The sequence below is a fragment of the Stigmatopora argus genome, chromosome 23 (genome assembly GCF_051989625.1).
Source record: "Stigmatopora argus isolate UIUO_Sarg chromosome 23, RoL_Sarg_1.0, whole genome shotgun sequence".
Lineage (NCBI taxonomy): Eukaryota > Metazoa > Chordata > Actinopteri > Syngnathiformes > Syngnathidae > Stigmatopora > Stigmatopora argus.
Window position 1 is genome coordinate 3,405,760 of NC_135409.1, and position 25,282 is coordinate 3,431,041.

Below are 25,282 nucleotides of genomic sequence, written 5' to 3' on the forward strand. Positions count from 1 at the left end.
TGTAGCATTACTGCTACAGATAAGGACATCCTCCAATCTGTTGTCTCCTCCGTTGAGGGTGATTCCTCTCATTCTCAGAAGATGAAAGCATCTTGCAGATAGCGGCCTTCAACATCCCAGAGACGCCAAACACAGACGCGGGTGACACAGGGATCATGGGAGCAGGAATTGTCCTCACTTGAGGATGCGCTATCACCCTCTCAAATTGCTAAAGTGAAAAAAGTTTGTTGCGTACTACCACCCCAGTGACAGTTACGCCAAAGGGGAAGTACCATACGAATCTATCGGGTGTGAGGCAACGCCATTTCCTGACAGGAGACATGTCACCCTGAAAAAACACAAGTAGAGAAGATTTTCAAGACTGCGTTATTTTTATAGCTCGAAATCAGCCTCCGCACCACCATCTGCGAACAAGTTCTAGCGACCCTCACGCGTTTGCGCCACCGTGCCAATCCGATGGGAAAAACACATCCAACGTAAACAAGCACATGAGTTTTTGGTGAACTTCTGGCAGCAGGTACGAGGCCTCCGCTTGAGCACTGACAGCCTAATAAGACAAAGCTGGGCCAGTGACCTTGTTTCCCGCTGCTAATAATAGGTCCGAGCTCTGAGCCCAATGTGTTTTTACGCTTAAAAAGCCAGCGTGGATCATTGAGGCACCGCTCGGAAAGAAAATGCTCATCGCTTTCTTGGCCATGTACTACAAAGCACTTAAACGTAAAATATGATATTAGGATGACAAAATGCAGATGCACGCAAATTCAACAACATTTCAAACTTCAGTGCCATCGACGGAAATAGAAGTCTAAGGCAGCCGATTTGCTAAATGCGACACGGGGTGAAATATTCCGATCAATTTCTGCATCCTGTCTTTTTTCATCTCTCATAACAAAACTGTAGTTGCCGTGACAACCGGTACTTTCACATTCTAAATAAATCTGTTCGCTAAAGAAAAAAAATATCCATTGCTGCTGTTATTGTCCCATGATCCCTACCTGGGAGACATGCATGGGCTCGTGGAGTTTTGCGGGAAAACAATAATCATAAATAACAGCGAAATAGATAGTATTTAGATCATCTATTTGATTTTTTTCTCTCCATTAAAGTCATATTTGAATGTTTTCTTCCAGTCCAAAATGGATCAGACGTCTATCATCAGCCATAAAACATGAGCTGCAGGGTCCGAATTTCGTCAGGAATCATTTATTGTCCAAAATGCACTCCAAGAAGGGGGGTTGGGGGAGGGGAAGGAGGCGTAAAAGGCAGCTCTACGGCTAAAAATAACTACACTACATATATGAACATAAAACGTGGACACAGCATTCCCCAGATAATGGCAGATGACTTGCGGATAACACGCGACAAAATTAAAAATGGCATGCCCACCTTAACCTATAATGAGTCAAAACTTGTAAAGATATGTCGATCTGGATTGGTAGGTTAACTCATTGTCTGGCTTTGACATCAAAAGACATCCATTACATGATACGACATAAGATATCTAAAATAAAAAGGATGTTGATTCACGTATTTATTGCTAGGAACTTCCATTCCATTTGAATGGGGAGGGATGGCAGCAAATACACAAATGTTCATTCGCTCCCATCCGTCCCCGTTCAAATGGAATGGACGTTTCCTAGCGATAAATATATAGATCAATGTCCTTTTTTCTTTTAGATATCTTACCATTGTCCTGAGAAATTGGGTAGATTGATGTGATCTCAAATGTGGGAAGTCTCATCTTTCATAACAAGCCTCGGCAGCTCCCGATGCGCCAAGGTTTTCGTTGAAACGATGAGGTGAAGTCATCTGCGAGATTTTTTTTCTCCTCCTTTCCCTGCATGATGAGTTTGTCCAAAGACTGGAAGGAGAAAAAAAAAACTTCAAGGTGGGGGTGCGCGGGAGGAAAGAGTCAACGACATCATCTCTCCGCGCCTTTTAAGGAGCTCTCCAGTGGAGGCCTGACAGTGCTGGCCCACTTTCCCATCGCCGCTTCCCAACCTTTCCTCTTGGGACGCACACGCACAAAATGGCCTCCAATTTTTTTTTCGGCCCGATTTGTATCACCGGCAATTTAACCCGAATGAACACGGCTCCCGACATATTGTCAAGCTAGTGACGACAATAACAAGAAGATTTATAACAACATGAGTGCTTTGAATGCGCGTCCCCATCTTCAACCCACTGAGTCATGCGTGACCCTTGACCTCCGACGCACACACTGGCAGAAAGATGACGGAAAATGAGAGGGATGGAAAAGAGAAAGCGGCGGGTGACACCAACAGAGGGGAAGTGCTGCCCTGCGTGCTGCCAAGTTTGGCCGCTTTGCATTCATTATTTATTTTAAAGTAACTAATAGCATATTTGGACTGCAGGAACATTACATTTTACCGTAGTCTGATTTTAAATCGGAGCATTTGGGGAGGTTTACAGCAGTTTAAATTGCAAATAAGGGGCTTTTTGGGGTACTCTGATTTCAACTATTACAGTCGGTCCTTGACAGTCATCGTGTTTAAACTGTGGGATTTTTGGAAAAACTTGCGGTAGCTCTTAGCCCTTATTTTTGGGTATTTTGTCTTAGTTCTTTTGTTTTGATGTGCAGAACTTAAACCAACTTGTGGCGATAGACAATAGATAATGATAATTAGTGGTCTGCTTCCAACATCGGCATCCATTTTTAGGGTATAAAACAAAAAGGCCTGCGGCTATTTCAAGCTCTTCTCCGAGGTATATAAAAGGCAAAGCGTGTTGACGTCAACCCCAAACTGGACTTTTCTGCCCGGTGAACCAAAAAGTGTTTTCCTGGCCTGGTTTCCAAGGCAACGACGCCGGTGTTTACCTCAAAGAGGCTCAGGTCGTTCTCCCGTCCTCTCCTCTACTCTCCCGGGTGAACTTCAATTACCGGACACACGTTTTTCCCCAGCACGGCGCTGGCCTATTATGGTCAAAGTAGCGGCGGCGGCGGGCCAGCAACGGCAGGTCCTCCACACTAAATCTCGACGAGTTTGTCTCGTGCTCACGGCGCTGTGACAGGCTCGGCGGGGTCGCGCCGCCAGGTGATGTGTTTCCATAAGGCCCGCACGGTGAGGAAATGCACATATATGGCTCGCTCTTTATTTACGAGTTTTGACAGAGAGGCGGAAAAGCCGTCCTCATCAAACGGTGCCTGGACGCCGTGAGCCGAACTTGACATTCAGGAAATACGGCTTGGCTTTCGAGCGCTTCCTATGCAGACGGCGAGGCAGGAGGGAAAGACGCGTGGCGGGCAGGGGAGTTGTGTAATTTGTGGGGTCTCCACATGTGGCAGAACATTTACGAATAACTCAAAACAAACTATATTAGCAAACTCAAAATGCAAAAACATGTAGGGTAGGCTAGTTGGACATTCTAAATTATCCCTCGGTATGATCGTGAGCGTGAATGTTTGTCAGTCTCCTCGTGCCCTGCGATTGGCTAGTCACCAATTCAGGTTGTCCCCTGCCTGGTGCCCATAGTTAGCTGGGATAGGCTCCAGTACCCCCCGCGACCCTTGTGAGCTGAAGCATTTCAGAAAATGAATGCATGGATAAATCTGCACAGTATTTTTCCATTTTAGCATGTGTTGGCTACCAGTCCAAACTGTAAACATGCTTTTTGCTGCAGTAAGTGTCAGATAAAGTGTGGGCAACCACCATCCGGGTGTTTACTTTTAATGTTAAAATCGTGCTTCAAGATGAGCCTAGATCTGGAGGCGATACGTGCCGCAAACCTGACAGTATAGTAGGTATGAGAGCAGAGTGGGTGCTTGTTTTGTTTGATTTCCGCACAGAAAAGTGTCTGTGTTTTTAAAGTCAACTTGTGGTTGATAAGGCATCAGCAGCCTGCAACTGATTGCAACATTGAACGTCGTTACTTTCGTCGCCGCTAGATGACACTGCTGCTTAAAGTACAGTTCAAAATTACGTGATAGTTTGTGAAAACGTTTACTTATTATTGTTACAGCTTTATAAAAACAGATAAGAGAGCTGGTCTTACGTTTAAATTAAAATATGGAAGAAGAAAAGAAGAAAGGGCAGAATGAAAGGACACAAAATCTTTTTAAAAGGAAGGCAAGCAAGGAAAATGGATAAGACAAGGATATATAAATGTAAAGCTGGATGATAAATGTAGGAAATATGGATGTGGGAGAAAAGGAAGGTAGTTATAAACTAATAAAGGCAATCTATTTTTAATTTAAAATGGAGGAAATGCAAAGCGGTAGCAGCAGTCGCAAAGCGCTGCCGCAAAGTAGATGACGCCGCCGTACGTCAGTCCCTGATGTTCCGTCCGTGAAACCCCGTCGGCCTTTCCGCACGGCAACCTAGTTGACTACGGTATGTTGGCTACCTCCATGCGCCGTTCAACCTCAAAGAAATCACTTTTTTTCAGCCTTTCCGAAGTAAAAATTGTGTCCTGTATGTTTCAGAAATATGCCGACCAAAGGCCCTCTGCAATCGGTCCAGGTTTTTGGGCGTAAAGTAAGTAAAACGGATGATATTTTCTCACGTGTGGCGGCGCGGTGAATCCGGTGTGGCCTGGCTAGCATTAGCTCGGCCTGCTAATATCAACGAAACTCTTTCGTCTTTTAATTCATGGTGATTTAAAGGCTGCATCAAGATGTGAGTCTTTACGATCAATAGCTGTGAGGATATCTCCATTATTCATCCTAATTGTTGCATAGAATGTATTTTGTTTTAGTTAGCCACTAGCCGGCTAAGATGCATTGCTGGGTTGTTAATCTACAATATTAAGACTTGTTTTAAACTTAATACTTTGACATTGCGATGTTGACTTGGTTGCGATTATTTAGGGCTATCAAATATTTAGATCAGCCCATTAGTGTTTACATATCAAACTATGAAGTCCTCCCACGTTCTAATATGACTGATTTCGATAGTAAATTTTTGCATTGTTTTGCTATTTATTATAGAAAACTGCCACTGCAGTTGCCCACTGCAAGAGAGGCAATGGCCTGATTAAAGTGAACGGCAGACCCTTGGAGATGATCGAGCCCGCTACTCTTCAATACAAGGTGAGCAATTCACTGGAATGTGTCAATTAGTATACTTGTAATATACTTGTTAACGGTTCGTATCCTATTTTTGATGTAGCTCCTGGAGCCTGTGCTGTTGCTGGGTAAAGAACGTTTTGCCGGCGTTGACATCAGAGTCCGCGTCAAGGGAGGCGGACATGTCGCGCAGGTTTATGGTAAGCAACCGCAAGTTACAATATCGACGTTTGCCATCTCATGATTTTTCTATTCAATCCTTCCAGCCATCCGCCAGGCCATATCCAAATCACTGGTGGCGTACTATCAGAAGTGTAAGTAGACAACGATAATGCTAACCACCAATTTTGATCTTCGCCAAATAAGGTTTTGTGTCTCCTTTGCTGGCAGATGTGGACGAAGCCTCTAAGAAAGAGATCAAGGACATCCTGATCCAGTACGACAGGACCCTGTTGGTCGCCGACCCACGCCGCTGCGAGTCCAAGAAATTTGGTGGACCCGGAGCCCGTGCCCGCTACCAGAAGTCCTACCGTTAAATGCAGTGTATGTTTTCATTGGAATAAAAGTGGCCCTCAATCCAAGAAAAGTGACATTGTTTTCTGTCCAGTTGTTCCACCACTTGTGTTGGCTGCTTCCATGTTTTATGTGGAACTTCACAATAAAAATATTTGATAAATGGATTTCATCATAATTGTGACATTTACAAAGTTTGTTATAGCCTGGCTTGGGATGGGTAGTTATTTTTAAATCCTTAATTCTCCAAATATGACCATTTAGAAAAACTAGCATTTTTCTAGGTCAGTCTTTTCAAACTCAAATATTATCCTTATGTTGAATTAACATTAAGCCTTAAATGCCTATGCACATAAAAAAAAAAAGAATACTCAATGTTTTGTCTTTAAGCGTTATGCAAACCAATTGAGCAAATTTTAGGAGATCATGTCTCGCAGTTCTAGGGTTGTGACGACAGATGGCACCAAAGGACAGTAAAAAATAAAGTTGAGCTCCAAACTAAATTAAACTTCCTATTCTTTTCTAACAAGCAACTGAAATTAAAGCTATACATAAGAGGTCGGGATCCTTATTGACGGAGAGGGCCATAAACAATTCCTCTTTTCAAACAATTATTGTGAGCCATACTTTACATACATATCTTTTAACAACATTGTTACGCTGCTGGTAATCAATGGGAACATGCATACAAATCAATCAAAATCAAAAGTCTTTATTGTCATCATACACAGCTGTGTATAACAAAATTGGTGGTGCTACTCCACAAAGTGCGTTTTCCCAGTAAAAAAAAACATTAGTAATATAAAAATATAAGAAGTCACATCCTGGCAAGGTAAATTCTAAAATATTGCAAAATCTAAGATATTGCACATTGTTATTGCACACCCCGAAGCTATTGCACAGAAGGGATTGTGTGTCACGTAATGCAAGTTCAGAGTCCTGATGGCTGTGGGAAAAAAAACTGTCCTCAAGTCTATGTGTCCGTGCTTGGTGAGACCTGTAGCGTCTGCCAGAGGGCAGCAGCTGGAACAGGTTGTGACCAGGGTGGTATGGGTCCCCGACAATGTTCGGTACCTCTGCTGAGGTAGCGAGGGCTGGCAATGTCATCCAGTGAGGGCAAAGACCAGCCGATGATCGTCTGGGCGGTGTTGATCATTCTCTGCATGGCTTTTCTGTCTGCTCCCGTGGTTTCAGCGTACCACACTGTAATGCAGTATGCCAGGATGCTCTCCACAATGGCTCTATAGAAGGTTACCAGAAGTTTAGTGTCCAAGTTGTTCCTCCTGAGTACCTTCAGGAAATTGAGTCGTTTCTGGGCCTTCTTCACCACTGCCGTGGTGTTGGTAGACCTGAGTACCCTCAGGAAATGGAGGCGTTTCTGGGCCTTCTTCACCATTGCCGAGGTGTTGGTAGACCAGGAGAGCTTGTCCCTGACGTGGACCCCCAGGAATTTGAAGGACTAGACCCTGTCTATACAGAAGTTCTAAATTAAAATGAATGAAATAAAATCTCATTATACCTGTATAATGACAATAAAAGCAATCAATTCAATTATGATTTTTCTGATCTTATTTTGTATTTAGTATGATTTGGGAAAAAAAGGCCCTTTAGCACAAAAAGTGTATCCCTTGCTCTTCCTCATTATAAGCTGACGCCCAGATGTTGCCGCTCTCTCCGCGGGTATCTGACCGCAGCGTTTACGCTGCGGGGAGGAGGCGGCTGTGTGAAATTGGGCTTGGGAGGGACTACTGGGGGTCCTGTTTACAGCCCACCTAATAATCAAGCCAGCGGGGAAGCTCACTACCCCACTGCTACTGTTGTTTACTGCTGTTTACTCTTACCTCCTCCCATGGACGCTGTCACGAAGCTTGCGGCGAGAAGACAACACTAGAAAGGGAAAAATAACAGAAGACATTTCATTGATTGGGCTATTTTTATTTTTTCATTCCTAACATTTTTATTAAGCATCAACTCTTTTCCTACTATTTACGGCAATACACGCCCAATCCATGTTGGCTCCGGAAAGACGGATTGGACATCGGTTGCCATCAATAGGTGCTTTAAATATAGAAATGTAACTAACAGTGTTACACCCTGCATTTAATCTTAAAAAACAGGGAGAAATAATCACAACAGTGATACGTTGTTGTTTCTTCAATCCAACTTTACTGTAATATTATCAACACAAAAACCCATAACATACAATTACACCCATATATATATATATATATATATATATATATATATATATATATATATATATATATATATATATATATATATATATAAATAATATAAAATAAATAAATCAAACACTCTAGCACAGGGGTGGGGAACCTATGGCTCGGGAGCCATATGTGGCTCTTCTGATGGGTGCATGTGGATCTTTGCTAACCTGTAAGGTAAAATATGTAATTAAACCGCTGGTGACAGAGCCAAGTCCCGAATGCACCAATAGGAGCGTCACGTCGGCACTATGGCGCTGACATTACCTCTAACTTCAATCATCTTTTTGTTTTTCATTAGACTTTTCTGCATGCATATTTTCATTGATTAGCAACTGCATAACAGTGTTGTAAAAAAAAATCATTTAGTACTTTAAAAGTGGTAAAATGACCCCCCAAAAAATCACATCTAATTTTCACATTTTTACTCTTAAATTCTGAGTATGGCTCTGGAGCAATATCATTTTAAAATAGGAATTGTTTATGGCTCTCTGTGTTAAAAAGGTTCCCGACCCCTCCTCTAGCATGTCACAACAGCATATACTATGTCGGTGAAATTAAGAAATACTCTACACAAAAGAGAAGGTAAATGTGTTTTTTTTCGGCATAACAATCAATTGGTGACATTTTAGAGCGTGACGCGCTGTATCCCCGTAAACGTCCAAACTCCTACGGACCCCAAATGTGGCATTAGTGGCAAATGATCACTGTTTAACATGGCAGCTGCCAATGTCACGGCCTGTTACAAAGCCACGTGTTGACGTCATCGACTTTTGCACTCGTCTTTAAGCGCAGCGCGTCAACACCGAGAAAAAATGGCCACCAATAAAGTGCATTTTCAGAGCCACGCGCGCACATTCGACGCCTGCCTTTCCTCTTTTAACACCTCCGCTAACAAACACGGAGGTGGCAGGCCAGGATGCATTTTGTCATCACTTGCACTTTGGGTGTGCACACGCAGTGCAATTATCCCACAAAAGCTTAGGAAAATATTTCATAAGACGTTGGACGATGACAAATGTTTTTAGGCGAGACAACTGGAAGTCGCACACGAAAGTATTCTAAGCTTTTGAATGTGAAATGGCCGACATTTAAAAAGAGCTAACTTTTAAGGGTAGCTGGCATCGTCGTCACTAACAATGTAGTCGTTTTTGCCATTTTTTGGGCCCGAAAACCTTGGAGTTTCACCTGAAAAGGATGTCACGCAGCACAAAATGGCCGCCGTTTACAAACAGCTAACCCACATCAGGGTCGTCGTGGTTACCGCTGTTAACTGACTGACGACGGATTCATCTTAGCTGTTTCCAGTCTGAAATACAGCCAGCGATCATCACTCTCCATCCCTGTTTAGTCTACTCTTGAACTCGACTCCGGCGGACATTTTGGCTCAAAATATTTTGTTAAAGTATCCAAATCCGTACTTCTCTCCATTATCTGTTATGGTCAACGGCCCGTGTTCGGGGTGACTCGGGTCACTCGAGGCTAAGCGAGAGCCAAAGTGTGACGCCCCGGCGCAATCGCTAGGTCACACGCCTCGTCGCACTTTGACCCTAGCTCAAGGCCGTCCCGCCGCGACCTATGACCTCCACTTTTGGAAGGTCAGGGTGCCCGCTCAGGACCCGAAGCGGCACACCAGACAGGCTTTGAAGCAGGCAGGTTAGCTTTCACTGTCTGTTGTTGTTGCTATTGTCACTTTATGAGCTTCTAATTGCAATGCTGCACTTTGACAAATTATGCAAATTGAATTTATGGATTGGTCGCTAAAAATTGCTGCCAGAACCCCTTTGGATTGGACATCTATCGAACATCGACGGCAACCTGTGACTTAAGGAGTGAAATCATTGGTCAACTGATCACTGATTTGACACAAAAAGCAGATCAAAATAAAAATAAAGACTACCAGAAGTAGATTTTAAAAAATTAAACACAGAGTTAGTTTTTTGGCCAAAATGTTCAAGTTCAAGCCGATTTAACGAGCCATCGAACGTCAGGTAAAATCTCCGCGCCAGAGTTTCTTGGCAAGCATCCCGCCAACCTGTCGCGCTCCGCTAAGGAGCGCCACGGCTCACTACGTTACAAGGGCCGCGAATCGATTGCCCCCGCGACTGCCGCCGGGCACCCTCGCCGTGCCATCCGCGTCCAACCCGCCTGTCTCGGGCGCCCCCCACCCCGGTCACGCCGCGTTAAAAAAACGCCACAGCTCTCACTCGACACCCATGTGTTCCTATTTCGGGGCGCGCGGGCGGGGGTCGACCGTGACGGAAGCAGGGGGGGCCCTGGTTGAGGCATCCCACCTGGCCGCCCGATCGCCCGAAATGTTCGAGGCTGGTGTTAGCCATAACTGCAATTCCAGACCGTTTTGTCCTAATCCCGACATTTCATCTGACGCGTCTCGGCAAGATGGCCCACTTTTTGGGAATGGATTTCTTCCAAACTCATTTAACCCTTTCCTTCCTGGGACAGTGGTGGCTGTTATTCAAAAACATGTTTGAGTTTATTTTTAAAGGCTTTATTTATTTTAATGACCTCATTTTAAATGATTCATACGTTTTAAGCAATCCACCAAAATGGTATTACTATTTACTTATTCACTTGCAAAATTGCTATTTTAATAAATTAATTCAATGGAAAAGGATTTATTTATTGTATTACTCATGCAGCCGACATCAATATGAAAACTAAATATCAAAATATTGTCGTGAGGGCTACAATTGACCACATTTGAGACCCCAGTCCCATCTAAATGTAATACTAAAAACATTTCCGAAGAAAATGATCATATTTCATACATTAAACAAGTTAATCATGCTATTTTTGATTATATGTAAAGAAAGCGAAGTTGGTTTCGAGCACTTTGCCGTTGAGTTGTGCTCAAGACTAATTGATCCTAGACCACAACTGAAGAAGACCGAAACAAGAGGGGCCACAAATGTGGTCTTGAGACTTACAAGACTATTTAATGGTGTTTAAAATTTGAGGGACTGTCTCAAAGGACCCCAAATCCTTAGTCCCAGGGGTGAGACCAGATTGGAATTCCACATTTTTTTTCTTTTTAATAGGTTTTGTGGATGTCCCAACACCTTATCCGACGAGACCGAAGCGTGACAATCGGGAAACGACGGCTGTTAGTTACACAAAATGCATTAGTGGCGTGAGCCGGGCCAGAGGAAGTGGTGGGATTACGGTGGGCCAGGGTGAGCCCAGCGCGGGCAAGGGGGCGGGGCGGGGGTAGGGTGGCTTCCTCCCGCCCTCTCCGCAGTAAAGTGTCCAGATTTACAGGCTTTTTGGGGAAGGGGTGGGGGGCAGACACGGATATATGTGGCCTTCAGCCTGTCAAAAGTGGACAGCTCCCCATTTTAAGACGATCTCAAATCGGAACGTGGCGGACATCAGCGAGGGCGCCTGGAGGTCAAGGCAGCGGTGGAGATTGTGTTTTGCCATGCCATGCCAGCTGAAGACTTGGCCAATAGGATTCATTTGTCTAACAAATATCGATAGCGACTTTCAGATTTTCAAATACGGCCAGGCATTTCCAAGTAATGCCATAAAAACGAGGGCTTGATTTTTAATATTGACGCACGTTTACAAATATCAGTGTGTTTAATGAATTTATGGTTAATGGTCCATATTTAGGAATACTAGGTATTTCGGAACATTTAGGAATACATAGTATTTATTTTCAGAACAGAGTAATATTTCATGATGCACACTCTGTCGTGTTTTAAAAATATTGGTAACTAGCTTAATTTTTTGAATTATTGATAAGTTTTTACTTTATGAAAATCACTACACGAGCCCGAATCTTGAAGCATATTTTGGAATATCAGTAAACAGGAAAATGAATTTCCGACTATTAAAACATATAGCAATATCCCGTTGGCCTATATTGGCTTTCATTAACATCAATTGTTGTTTTACCAATATTTAATCAAGGACGATTTATTACTTCAAGCATATAAATATTGGATATATTTTCCAAAGATGTGTGTTATCCAAATCTGGACATGTTTTATAAACATACTGTGGGTTTCTTTAATCCCAAAAGGCGATTTCCGAATATTTGCAAACTCCCCAAGGGCTTAAATTTAGATTAGACTAGCATCAACGTGCGACGTGGGCCAGATCGAGCGTTGGTGGCGGTCCGCCGAAAAACAACCTGAGCAGAAACAGGAAGCGTTTTGCGGCGAGGGTCTTGACCCCTCTCATGAGTCAAACTTGGCCCACACGCGGGAGGGTTCCGGTCCCGCCAACAAGGTGTGGAAGGATATTCCGGAGGGAGAGGTTCACTCGGATACGCGCCGTCACATCTGCACGTCCACGCGAGCCATCTGCTTTCACGCGGCACCTCAGTAATGTCCCTCCCCAAAAAAAAACGCTTCCCCGAAAGGTCGCCCGTCCGGAACGTGAGAAAAATTAGGGCCTATTTTGCCGTTAATCCCGCACATGGTGAGCGGATGCTTTTGGCGCCAGAGATTGTGTTTTATTTTTTTGGCCCAAACACGGGTGATGTCATGGGAGCGGCAGGAATCGCGCATCTGATATTTCACTTTAATGGAGCGGCCTAAGCGCAGGCGGGCAGCCTGCAAATTTGCCTCTGGCCAAAAAAAAAAAAAAAAAAAAAACGCCATTTCGTGTCTTTCTTGCCGCTATCGGATTCCCGACACCGTGTTGGACGCTCGCGCTGCTCGATTTGGGTTTTGTCCTGGGATTATTTAACTGCCATTGACGCCTGTGAATAGCAAAGGGAGCAATAGACCGCCATTGAAGGCGATAGGCGTCCAATCCGTTTTGACCGGAACCAATCTTCATGAGCCCCGCCCGGTCAAAATGGACGGGACGTCGATCGGCGTCAATTCACTGAAACATAATCATCCGCAAAGTTTTTTTTTTTTCCCTCAACACGTTGGAATTTCCACGGCCGTCTCGCCGCGGGATGATTTGCCGTCCACCTCGTATCGATGCCGAGTCACCTCCAGTTAAAGTTACATGATGGACGACGCGGCCGTGGGATCGGCTTTCCGACGCGGGAAGAATTACGGCGGACGCGGAGAACGAGTGCTTTCTGGACGCGACGGCGCGCCGATAAAAGAGTTTGAACAGAATCGCCTCGGGAGAAAGACGCGGGGTGGGGGCGGAGGGGTCGCCAGGGGTTACGTGGAACTTCTCTGTTGAGCGTTTGATGGATGCTCTGTAACCAATGGAGGTAAAGAGCGAACCCCCACCTCCCCCCATCCGTGCGCACACACACGGCAGATTAAGTCTGGCTGATTTATCGAGATTTACCTCAAGAGGGCAAACAGCTGGCAAGGACAACCACCGCAAGTGGCCAAGGCATCAATTTAAGGCGCTCATTTGTTCCAAAGATAATACGGACGAGCATGAAGCACACTGAGGATTGGATTACTTCACTTGGGGACAGGCTATCGCACAAATAATGACAAATGACTTGATTGGACTGTCTTAATAGCAGCTAGCAAGTACCAGAAGATATTTAGCATTTAGCCACGTCAGCACGCCTTAAGTGAAGATCAGGTTGAAAATGAGCGTTTGCTTTACCTTTGTGAAACAAACTTTGACGAACAAAGCGCAAAAACAGTCCATCGCAATCAAAGTAAGCTCCATTGATCACATTGGATTCTTTCTATAAGTTCATTGATCAGAGCTAAATAATAAAACAGGATTTTTTTTTCTTTTTAAACAACTGATTGGTTTGAATGTTAGCGTTGTTTGCGCGCGTCCGACGAGCGCGTTGCTACTTTTACAGGCACGAGGTCGTGTTATTGCAGGTGAGCGCGCGGCCTTCTGCAAACACGGTCGTCCGACGACCACACGGGGAGGAAGAAAGCGCGCGACGGCGACGCTGCATTCGTCCGGTGATTCATTAGCGTCACGCTGAGAGCCAAGGGATGACTCCATCCAGCACTATTGATCATCGTTTTGGAGAAGCGAGGAGAAATGAGTCAAACTGACTCACTGGAAGGAATGTTCAAATGAGGAGGGGACGTGGGGGTTCTTTGAGTGTTGTCCAAGACGGGGTGCATTGTGGGAATAATAACAACAGCACTTTTAAGTGACACTGGAGACTTTTTGAGTGCCGGCCAAAAAGAGGTTTAGCTCTTGGAGCGCCAGTCTCGGCTATGGTGATTATCCAGAGCGGGTGGGATATTTGGTGGGGGTTTAGGGTTGGTAACCTACGGCTTTTTTCTCTGTGGGCTAAATCGATGGCTGTCATTCAGAGCGGTAGACGTCCAATCTGCTTGGACTGATCCAAGCGCAAATGCATCGGACATCCTTCGCTGTCAATGGTACCAAACTAGGATCATTCTCATCTAAACCTGGTTTTGGGGGTCCCAAGGAACCACTGGAGCGGGGGACCACACATGAAGATGATGTGGGTCACCGTCCCGCCCGGCATTTGGGACGGGGGCGCCACCCTACAGCATTGTTTCCACACTAAAACGCCTAAACTAAAAAGTCCACCTCACCGCTAAATGACCCTGAAGGATGACGAGGGGGAAAAACGGACAGGTGGGACCCCCCATACTTAACGCGGACCTCCAGGAGAGAGCGTTCGACAAGTCATAGGAGAAGAATTGTCTTTTTTTGGGGGGCTCGGAGAAAAGCAACGAGAAGCGGCCATCCCTTGTGAAGGTAAAAAGGTGCAAAAGTGCCAATCTCCATTACGGCATCATTTAGCATCCGGGTGCTACATAAGGATGCACGCGGGCCACAAACAGGCAGCGTAAACAACGACACGGACGTTTTATCTTTCTGCCACCCACAGTTCACAACTGTGGGGTGCTAACCCCACCCAGAAAAAAAGAGAGAGAACTCCACCCCCGAGACAGCTATCACTGTAGCGGATGGAAACGCTAGTCTTGCAGGGGCCACCAATTGGGAAAGGCGCACAAATTTTCACGACTAACCCACAAGAGTGGGGTTGTTATGTCAGGAATCATCAGTCATTTTATTCCATTAAAAAAATATCGATCACTATATTTTGTAAATATACACCAAATATATAGTTTAAATGCTACGTTATGGGCGGCCCGGCAGCTGAATGGTTAGCGTGTCATCCTCACAGTTCAAATCCAGGTTGGTCCACCTGTGTTTAGTTTTTTTTTCCCGGGCCTGCGTGGGTTTACTCCAGGTACTCCAGTTTCTTCCCACATTCCAAAGACATGCATGGTAGGCTGAATGGACACTCTAAATTGTCCCTAGGTATGAGTGCGAGCGTGAATTGTCTCCTCGTGCCCTGCGATTGGCTGGCCACCAATTCAGGATGTCCCCCGCCTCTGGCACGAAGTCAGCTGGGATAGGCTCCAGCACCCCCTGCGACCCTAGTGAGGATAAAGCAGTTCAGAAAATGAGATGAGATGCTACATTATGACTTTGTTCAAGTCACATAAATTTTAGGGCTATAAGCCGCACCCAAATATAAACCTCACTGGCATTTTTTTATCTTTTTAACAAAAAAAAAACCTTAACGTTCACGTCACATCAAGCTAAACTGGAAATTAAAATGCAGATTATATTATTGGACATTTGAACTGAAAAACTCGCAGATTATTGGATTGGATAACTTTATTCATCCCGTATTCGGAAAATTTCATTGTGACAGTAGCAAGAAGGGGGGAATGCAGATACAGATAAAAAAACAGAAGTTAGACAGTACAGTCGCAAAGGCCACAGAACAACAAAGCAAAAGCACAAAGCAAAGCAAAGTAAATGGGATCATTAAGAATCACCAAATCAAATCATTAAGACAGAAAAGCAGCAAAAACCCAAACCGAACAAGAGTGGACGGAGCTACCGCCACCGGCTGCCACTTGAACGGCGCCATCTTGGTTGCGGTAGCAAAAACGGATACAGACTCAAGAAAAAGACGTTGTGCACCAGCACACATCTAAACAACTTCAAATGATGAATTCAAAACAACTTAGCATTAATTAGAACCAATTTGACAGGGCTCGCTTATTCTATTTTTTTTTCACCAATAATTTTAAATAAAACCTTTTGGCTCATAACTTGGATCTTGTTTTGGTATATTGAAATGGTCATTTGCATAACAAAGTGTTTCACAACCTGAAATTTTTGTATTTATAGACGCATTGTTAAAGTACAGATACCACCGACTAATAAGTCCAGGTGCATTTTGGGTAACAAGCACATGCACCTCGCGACACATCTAGCGCGACCGTGCATCAGTTTCCCGCGGCGCCACTAAGCCCCCTGGTAACAGGATCCCCAGCCCGCCGCGGTCCCCTCGGACCCGGGCGGTGGTCCACCCGCGACCACAAGTGCCCCGCCCGGGGAGGGGGGGGACCCTGTGAAAGCAAACAGTGAGGTCATCGGCAGGTTCTGGTCGGGCCAGCCGGGATTACGCTGGCTGGCAGACGCGCAAATTGAGAGTCAAGTTGGCTTATGCGGTTAAAGTTTAGACTGACTTAACTTTTTTTTCCCAGCTTCACATTGGCCGCTGCTCAAGCCAAGCTTCCCACCTGACAGTTTTTCCCCGCACGCACCTGCACCGAGTTGACCCATGCTTGTACAAATCCCGAAACGCGAGCGCCGCTAACATCCGCGGAGGTAAAACTAGGATTTTTATGGTATCAAACAGGTGGCGCCGGCCTTCGCGTGCGCTCAAACTTTGGGCACCAGGCACGCTCATAGTGCTTGCGTGCGCTTTGCACGTGAATAAAAGGGAGATTTGCCGATATGCTGCATATCTATAAATGTTTGCATTACGGTGGATCATTCATTTTGTTACTTGTTATCTTTACTCATAAAGTGGTCATGTTTCACTGCCATTGATGGTGAGACATCCCATCCATTGTCACCATGTCGAGCTATCTTCCCTCTTATTCATCATTTGAAATTTAAATGTTTTCGTGTGGTTTTTCTGTTGCCTATCGTTAGCTTCCGCTTACGATTTTTTTTTGGCATGCTTGATATTTTAAATTAATTTCCTCTCATTTTTGTGTGTTTCTCACGTCATTCATAGAACATTGGGACACTTTCATCATTTTTGAAGGGTTTAGTTGGATTGGATAACTTTATTCATCCCGTATTCGGGAAATTTCATTGTGACAGTAGCAAGAAAAGGCATAGTTATAAGTTAGACAGTACAGTCGCAAAGGCCGCACAACAACAAAGCAAAAGCAAAAAGTACAAAGCAAATCACAGTAAATGGAAACTGGAGAATGGAAACAAAAACTGGAACCACACACAGGAAGTCTTCCACAAGATGGGGAACTTCTGCAGACTGTGACCGAGGTAGAGAATATGCAGAGTCACTCTTCCAAGGTTATCCGCACAGTTCCTCAGCAGTCTGGAGCTGAAGACAACAGTAGCAGAGTAGAACCCCTCGAATCAGTTTCCGGCCTGGTAAGCGCCGACAGCTCTTCCATCTTATCCCACGATGGAATGGATGGTCAGCAGCGTTGCCTCTTCTCCCGGCACTTTTGTCCAGCTCCGAATCCCCGGCGGCACCGAGGTGTTGCTCCTTCCGCTGCGTATTGTAACAGCTAGTCCCATGTGTGTGACAGCGTAGGCATGGCTGAATGGTTCCAAAAAAAGAAGTAGCCGAAAGAAGCCAGGCTAACAGAACAAGGAAAGTTGTAAAAACATTAAAGTAAAAAGTATAAAGTACAAAGTAAAGTAAAAAGGAATGTATTAAGAAATATTAAAATGTAATTAAAAAAAGATAGAAGGGGTGTAAATCCCGAAAAACATAAGAGTGTACAGAGCTACTTCCACTGGCTCCCGTGTGAACGGCGCCATCTTGCTAGTTGGTAGCTTGTTGAGGACGGTGGAACCAATTAGAGTTTACACATAAAATACTGCCCTATTTACGAAAATTCCAAGTTACAAAACAAGTTAGTTCATAAGTAGAGGTACCAGTGTAATTTAAAAAACCGATCTTTTTTTGATCCAATTTCAATTCTCTTAAAAGCGTTATCCGACCTGCGGCGCTTTCATTATTACGATCATGATATCATTCTGTCATCATTTCTATTCCAATGAGATAAAAAGATGAAAGGAGACCCTTTCGCGCAATGGCGCATCGGCGGAATCAGTCCGTGGTTTCGGGTAACAAAGGTCTGTGTTTTTTACCCAGCGCGGTGCGGTTTTCCTCCCGTGTTGTTTTAAACGCCGCCCGTCGCACGGTAGGACGTCAACGCCGGCATCCATCAACATCCCGTTAGATTCTCAGTGGAGGCGCCGGAGTCAAAATAATGGGGAAAAGTCTCATTTTCAGCAGAACGCCAGACGCTTTGTTGTTCGGCGGACGCGCGGTTCATCGGGGATCATCGCTTGTGTTTATTAGCGGACCAGATAGCCTATCGTCTGGCGGCTAAGCCCACGTCCGTCTGGCGGGGGGCCTTCGGGCTAATCCGTCACTTTCCCGACTGAAGACAGAATCGAACGGGATACGCCGACTTCATCACAAAAGGCGGCTGCCGCCCCGACGCTAATTAGCCGCGGCGTTCGTCAGCGCTAACGATGGAGTCGTAACGCCGACGGTTCGTTCGCTCGCTAATGGACAAACTTCAGCCGCTAGCGCTTTCAAGCGAAACCCTGAGATGCTATCGAGGATGGAGGGGCTGTGGGGTGGGGCTGCTAAACGCCCCCCTTTGAAACTCAAGACCGCCGCCATCTCGGGCTACGAGAGAGAGGAGCCGTCTGTTGGTTTAGCTCAAAAGGAGCAGAAGAAATAACGTCACGAATGCGCAAACTCGTTCACTGGCATCTACTGAAAATTCAGGCGAGTCAATGAAAGTCCCCTTCCGATTGGCTGACCTGTTAACCAGGTGCGTGAAAGGCATAGGGAAGGCAAGTGGGTCCCCAAAGTTGACGTTGGCCAACGTGTCTGCCGCTGAGAAAATACGGCGAGCACCGTGTCGTTCCGAGAATAACGAAACCTACAAAATAAGACGTGAGTTAGATGACTGTTTTTGCATTCTGATTTTACACTTAATTGTAATGTTTAGGTGTTATCTTTACTTGTTCATATTGCTATTATTCTTTATTATATGTCAAAATATTCCTTCACACATGCAGTGCTATAAATTGAAAAAATATCAGCGTCAACAGCACCGACCGTGTCAACATTGTTTAAGATGCGGAAATATATTAATAAAGCACGTGCGTGTTTATTCTTGGCTCCGTTTAGTATTACATACGTTAAAGTGTCCCATTGTCCTTCAAAGCAAATAACAGACACGGCCGACTAGAATGATTTCCGGCGTCAGAATTGTGACGTTGGACGACTTTTTGGGGGTCGCGGGCAGATTTACATCCCGTAATGCCCGCTTGACTTTGCGCCCGAAATATGTAGTGATTCTCCCTGACAGCTGAAGCTTCGCCTCCCCCTCCCGAACCTCCCAAACCCCCCTGACGCTAATGTTGGATTTACGGCACAGTAGCTTGCTGGTGAGAATACACCAACGGGGGCTTTTGGGTTATAAAAAAAAAGGATCTCAAGCTAAAACATCCATGGAATTCCTGTTTATTTTCCAAAGATTGTCGTCCAATCGTTTGGCTAAATGAAAGTTCATCACAGATGGCCGTCCATTTCTGACAGCGAATGAACTGGTTCCCAGTTCCGATGGATTGGACGTCAAGTTAACAAAAAATTCCGCTGCACACTCAGTCAAGAGTTTCCAGAAAATCCCGTTTTGAAACGCGAGGGCATTTTCCGCACCCCCAAAAAAAAGATGGTAGTGGGCAATGCGCGGGATAGAATTTCACATTCTATATATAAGCCGTCCGTCCGTCCGTCCGGCGGGTGCAGAATGTCGCGGCTATTTAAATGCCACAGCCGTCGCGGCGGAGCGAGCACGCGTGGCGTGGCCACAACATGATGGACCTTTTCGAGACCAACGCGTACCTCTTCAACGACCTGCGCTACTTGGACGACGGCGCCCTGCACCAGCTGGACGCGGCAGGCGCCTCGCCGCTCTACCGCGCCGCCGGAGACCACGACGATGGCCCGCCCTCGCCCGGAGGGAGAGAGCGGCGAGCCGCGTCCGAGACGGGCGAGGAAGACAGCAGCGGAGGCGAGGAGCACGTCCCGGCGCCGCCCGGCCTGCGCGCCCACCGCGAGGGCCGCTGCCTGATGTGGGCCTGCAAGGTGTGCAAGAAGAAGTCGGCGCCGGCCGATCGGCGAAAAGCCGCCACCTTGCGCGAGCGCCGCCGCCTCAAGAAGATCAACGAGGCTTTCGAGGCGCTCAAGAGGAAGACGGTGGCCAACCCTAACCAGAGGCTGCCCAAGGTGGAGATCTTGCGCAGCGCCATCAGCTACATCGAGAGGCTGCAGGAGCTGCTGCACGGCCTGGACGAGCGGGACCATACCGACAAACGAGACCACGTAAGTGGGCCGGGTGGGTCTAAGGCTTGGCCTAAGACCGCTAATGTGTGAACCAGAGACAAATACAGAGGAAGAGCTAAAAAAAACGGGAAAACTAGACTGAAACATGACGCTAACTTGGAGCAAACGTGAACATGAACGATCGCAAAAAAAATGAAAGTACAAAGGAGCGCCACTGCCATTTTGAGTTCCTAATCCCAATCATCCAGTCAACTCACACAAACGGCTAACATCTTAAATGTCCGATTTCAGACGACCGCCCTGGAGTTGAAATACGGAATAAGTAGCCCTATTGGCCAAGTCGGATTCGAAAGAACCAAAAGCAAACCTTTTCCCAAACGTGGAACATTAGGGCAACCTATTTACATATTTTCTCACATATTAGCCGCGTCCGCGTATAAGCCGTACCCTTAAAATTGCCTTAAAATCATTGAATTTTACAATTTCTCTCGTATAAGACGACCCCTGATTCACAATTTTCACCTCCATATCCACGGTTTTAAAAGAGATTACAAATGTGTTACTTTGAAGGGAAAATCTTAAGAAAAATCATCACACGTGGTATTTTTTAGATACTGTATGAATCGAAAGGATCGTCTGCTGGATTGCACATTCCTAAAGGGTGTTGCCTGTGTGTAGACAAATTCAAAAAGGAAGTGACATGAGTAATACTACCAGGAAGTGTGTCCGTAGCGGGCTAGTTTTCATCAAGGTAGCGGCGCCCTGAGCGAGCAATGGCAGGCACGAGTGAGTTTTTTCACATTTTATGCAAGATAGTTATTTTTTTTCTTGAATTTCATTCATAGACGTCAAAATAAATGTTGTTTATCTTTTCTCTATTTTGAAATAAATGCGTTATGGCGTTTCGTCTTTGTCACCTTGCAGTTTCGTCCAATTTGTGCACATATAAGCCGTACCCTCGATTCAGTCATCATTTTTTAGCGACAAATACGGCGTTTGCGCAAGAATATACGGTAATTCCTGAGAACGGGGATGCTAGTTCGATTCATAGCGATATTTCCACGATTTGTTTATGTTGATAGGTCATCGCTTCGGGGAATCAGTGGAAAAAAACCTGCGAGACCTGGACCAACGCCAACGACCATTCCGGCGCCAGCTCGGCGAACGAGAGGGAAGGTAAAAAGCACCGATTGTTTTCACGTTCCATCACAAGTCGGCGTGTTTTCCTGTTTTTTTCTCCTATTCTTTTATCTTTCCATCCAGGTTGCGGCGATTCTTCGGCGTCCTGCAGCCTCCTGCGTCTGTCGTCCATCGTGGACAGCATTAGCGGCGTGGCGGAAAAATAACTTCCTGGAACTTAGCGCCCCTTTCTTTTTGGTGTACATATTTTATAACGCTCAAAATGTAGATGTATTTATTTTATAATCATATGGGGTCCCACAGAAAAGGCTCTTGTACTATTTAATAATTTATACTTGCAATAAATGGCTTGTTTTTGCTACGGCGTGACTTTTGAATGCACGGCCGTGGAAAAAGGGTTTTGTGCGAGAGCTGTTTTGAGCAGACATGGGAAACCCGATAGCGGCAATGGTGATGTGATTTTTTTTATGACCAGTATAACACCCCCCCCCCCCCCCCCCCCCCCCCCCCCCCCACCCCTCCGGCCACTTCCCTCACCCGCTCAAGACCAGACACGCCGGCCGCACTTCATTTTTAGCATCAGAAACGACGATTTAATATAGCATCCGTCTTCCACTAGCTTATTTTCAGGTCTTTCATTTCAATTTTTTTCATAATGAAACAAATGAATGCATACCTGTCAACCTCTGCCGATAACTGCCCTTATAAATGATTATGATTCCCCTTACAAACCCCCCAAAAACCTTACAAACACCGTACAGTCGTACGGTGTTTGTAAGGTTTTTGGGGGTTTGTAAGGGGAATCATAATCATTTATAAGGGCAGTTATCGGCAGAGGTTGACAGGTATGTGAATGTTTGCTTGATTAATATGCGAAACGAAAAAGTGTGCACATTTTGCGACCGTATCGACTTCATAAATGGATGAAAACGTTGCCTTCAGGTGCAACGCTAATGTCAGGGGGGAGGAAAAAACGAAAGCTTTGACGACGTGACCCTCACTTAACTCTACCCGTGACCCCTGACGGCAGCGAAAACATGAACGCACGCGCGGACGTTCCGAACCGAAACTCCAGTCCATTTTTTTCCCCCCATTTTAAGCTTCACCGCGTTGGATCCCGACGCCGCGGACGCCCCCGTCAGCTGTTCTAAAGCCAATCGGGGGTGCCGCCGTGTTGTTTTAGGTGCGGGCGCTTCCCAGAGAGACGAGACAAACGCTTTGACACATTGTGAGATCTCTCTCGCTAATTTTTACTCATATTTAGCATATTTTGTGTCTTTCTTCAGGAGCTACATTTGTTCAAGGACAAAGTATTTACATATTTATCTACGATAAAAGTCTTAAATTGGGAAATAGGCAGTCATTTTTTCTTTTTAAAAGTCATGTTTATTTAAAAAAAAACAGTACATAGTAGTACTGTACATAAAAAAATATTTAAATTGATAGTGTATATATTCAAATCAATTTATGAATACACAAATGTCATATTTACCTTTTATATTAGATTTCTCATCTAAATGCTGTAGTTACAATTTAATTCTGCATTTAGTATTTTTTATGAATACTATTTTTCTGTTGGTATTTATTCCTCCAATGCATTATTTACATTTGTTCCATGGAAATCTGGACATGAAAGGGTTAAGGGCCAAACAAAGCGTCGCCATTTGTGCGACGCTGTACGACCTTTAACGACTCAAGTTTGGCCAAAAGAAGTCCAAGTGGAAGAAAAAGAAGAAGTGTGGCGTGCGTAATGAAGGCGGCGCTAAAAAACACCTCGCTTGATGACCTCCGAGGTGCTTGCTGGAAAGGCGACACCTTGGCGTCGCAGCTGCAGCCAGCGGCGCTCCAACGTGCGGCCAAAGTCTCCATTTCGGTGCCATTGACGGCGATAGACGTCCATTCTGTTTCGACTGAGACAAGTGAATCTAACGCCATCAATGGCGGCCCGTGTTCATTTACGACAGCAACAAAAAAAACATTAAAGTTGATCCTTAGTTTGGGTGTCGTTAACGGCAACTTGCCAAAGTTACCGAGCGCTCCGTGTAAAATTGGCAGATTATTATTATTGATATTATTATTTATTTTTTTAGCAGATCTGATTCGTCTATCAGCGTCAACGGCAGCCAATGAGAGAAGGAGCCCCGCCGGGCTTCCGAGTGGGAAAAGATCAGCGAGGGCAGATGTGGGAATGTCAGCAGCAGGCAGGGCACACATGGGGGGGGTTTGGGGGCTCTGGGGGCGAGGAGGGATGGGGCTGGGCCATCGGGCCGCGGTAATTAGATCTGGCCAATGTGGGCCCCGGGGGCATAAAAGGGGGCCCCGCGGGCAGCGCAGCCCTCACATCCCTGGAAAGGTCCCCCCGAGCATGGACTCCTTCTCGCCCTCGCAGCCGTACTACGCGCCGCCGTCGTCCCCGGGCGAGGACGAGTGGGACTCGGACGAGCACGTGCCGGCGCCGGGGCAGCAGCCCGGGGCGCACCTGGCGGGCCGCTGCCTGCAGTGGGCCTGCAAGGCCTGCAAGCGCAAGTCCAGCTTCGTGGACCGCCGGCGCGCCGCCACCATGCGGGAGCGGCGGCGCCTGAAGAAGGTCAACCACGCCTTCGAGACGCTGCGCCGGTGCACCTCGGCCAACCCGGCCCAGCGCCTGCCCAAGGTGGAGATCCTGCGCAACGCCATCCACTACATCGAGAGCCTGCAGGAGCTCCTCCGGGAGCAGGTGGACCGCTACTACAGCGGTTCCGAACCCGCCAGCCCCCTCTCCAGCTGCTCCGACGGCGCGGTGAGACCCCCCCTCCGAAACCCCAAACTTTCTGCCAGAAGATGCAAAGGCATTTTTTTTTAGCCCTTGTAGACGTCCGTCCATCTGAAGTGCGAGGGTGGCAGCGACTGAACTCCCTAATCCGGCGTTCCTAATCCGGCGTTCCTAACCAACGTTCGCTGCCATCTTTCCCACTTCTAACGGATCGGCCGTACGGGACAAGTTTGTGTTTTATTCTAAGAGGAAAAAAAAGCGTCGAGTACAGGTTTTGTTTTGGGGGGAATTTTCCCTTGAATTTTCTGCAAACGAAAACATTTATTTCCCCAAACGCTTATTTTTCCACTTAAAAATGGCGTCGTCCAGTCAAAACGAACTGGACGTCCATCGCCGTCAATGAGTCAGTGAACGCACCGCATATGTATATCTTTAGCGTTGGCTTCCCGCTAAAGCTGCGAAGTGGTTACCCTTGCACGAGATTGGAAATATGTAGCCAAAAATGTGTTTTATAGCGGTGAGGCGGCAAAAAGACGGGACAGAGCCAGATTTACAAGGAGAAAGTGACATCTAGGCACAGAGCGCAATCGATTGGCCACGCCGGGGAAGAAGAGGAAGGAGCCCTGATCCCCCCCCCTCAAGCCCAAAATTTATGGGGCCGTCCGCCATCTCGGAACAGGCAGAAATATTGACGAATCCTACGATTTTCTTTTGCTTTCAGACGGACGGCAGCAGTCCAGCGTGGCGACAGCTCAACTACAGCGGCACTTACCCCTACATGAAAAACGGTGAGAAATCTTGCCTCTTTTTTCACAAAATAGCGATTGACTAAACGCGCTTTCCCCCCCCAGAGAGCCTATCAGATCAAGCGGGCGGCGCGTCCAGCCTGCAGTGTCTCTCCAGCATCGTGGACCGGCTGTCCACACCCGCTTCGGTCCCCTCGCCCGACGGCTCGGCCCACTCGCAGCCGTGCACGCCATCTTGCAGCCCTGTCTACCACGTCCTGTGAAAATCCCTTTTTGTTTTTTTATTTTTTTTTGTACAGTACAGGACCAAATTGTAAATAGAAAATGTAAATGCTCACTTATCGCTTTACTCATTAAATATTTCCATTCTGTAACTGAAAACTGGTGTTTTTTTTGTCTCTGACCAATGAAAGTGGCCAAATGTGATGTATTCTAGCAAGCAAATACAAGGTTTGTTCTTCTCAGCCATATGTGAGTCATCATCAACACCTTTGATGACTCTATTAACACTTCAGCAGAAAGAGCAAATGGTATTTGGATTGAAAA

General features: G+C 46.0%; 3 protein-coding genes across 3 annotated transcripts; all 3 read left to right on the top strand.

The window, feature by feature from the left end:
* The first annotated feature begins 4,235 nt into the window (after positions 1 to 4,235).
* On the top strand, positions 4,236 to 5,706 carry rps16 (ribosomal protein S16). The gene is made up of 6 exons (XM_077593942.1): positions 4,236 to 4,352; positions 4,445 to 4,496; positions 4,949 to 5,050; positions 5,130 to 5,226; positions 5,293 to 5,340; positions 5,417 to 5,706. Exons 2-6 carry the CDS (start codon positions 4,449 to 4,451, stop codon positions 5,560 to 5,562), a joined length of 441 nt encoding a protein of 146 aa, XP_077450068.1. The 5' UTR covers positions 4,236 to 4,352; positions 4,445 to 4,448; the 3' UTR covers positions 5,563 to 5,706.
* A 13,873-nt stretch (positions 5,707 to 19,579) lies between these two features.
* On the top strand, positions 19,580 to 21,444 carry myf6 (myogenic factor 6). The gene is made up of 3 exons (XM_077594000.1): positions 19,580 to 20,137; positions 21,181 to 21,274; positions 21,362 to 21,444. Exons 1-3 carry the CDS (start codon positions 19,580 to 19,582, stop codon positions 21,442 to 21,444), a joined length of 735 nt encoding a protein of 244 aa, XP_077450126.1.
* A 2,042-nt stretch (positions 21,445 to 23,486) lies between these two features.
* myf5 (myogenic factor 5) lies at positions 23,487 to 24,999 on the top strand. The gene is made up of 3 exons (XM_077594498.1): positions 23,487 to 24,017; positions 24,712 to 24,778; positions 24,842 to 24,999. The coding sequence occupies exons 1-3, from the start codon at positions 23,487 to 23,489 to the stop codon at positions 24,997 to 24,999; spliced, it is 756 nt and encodes a 251-aa protein (XP_077450624.1).
* The last annotated feature ends 283 nt before the right edge of the window (positions 25,000 to 25,282 follow it).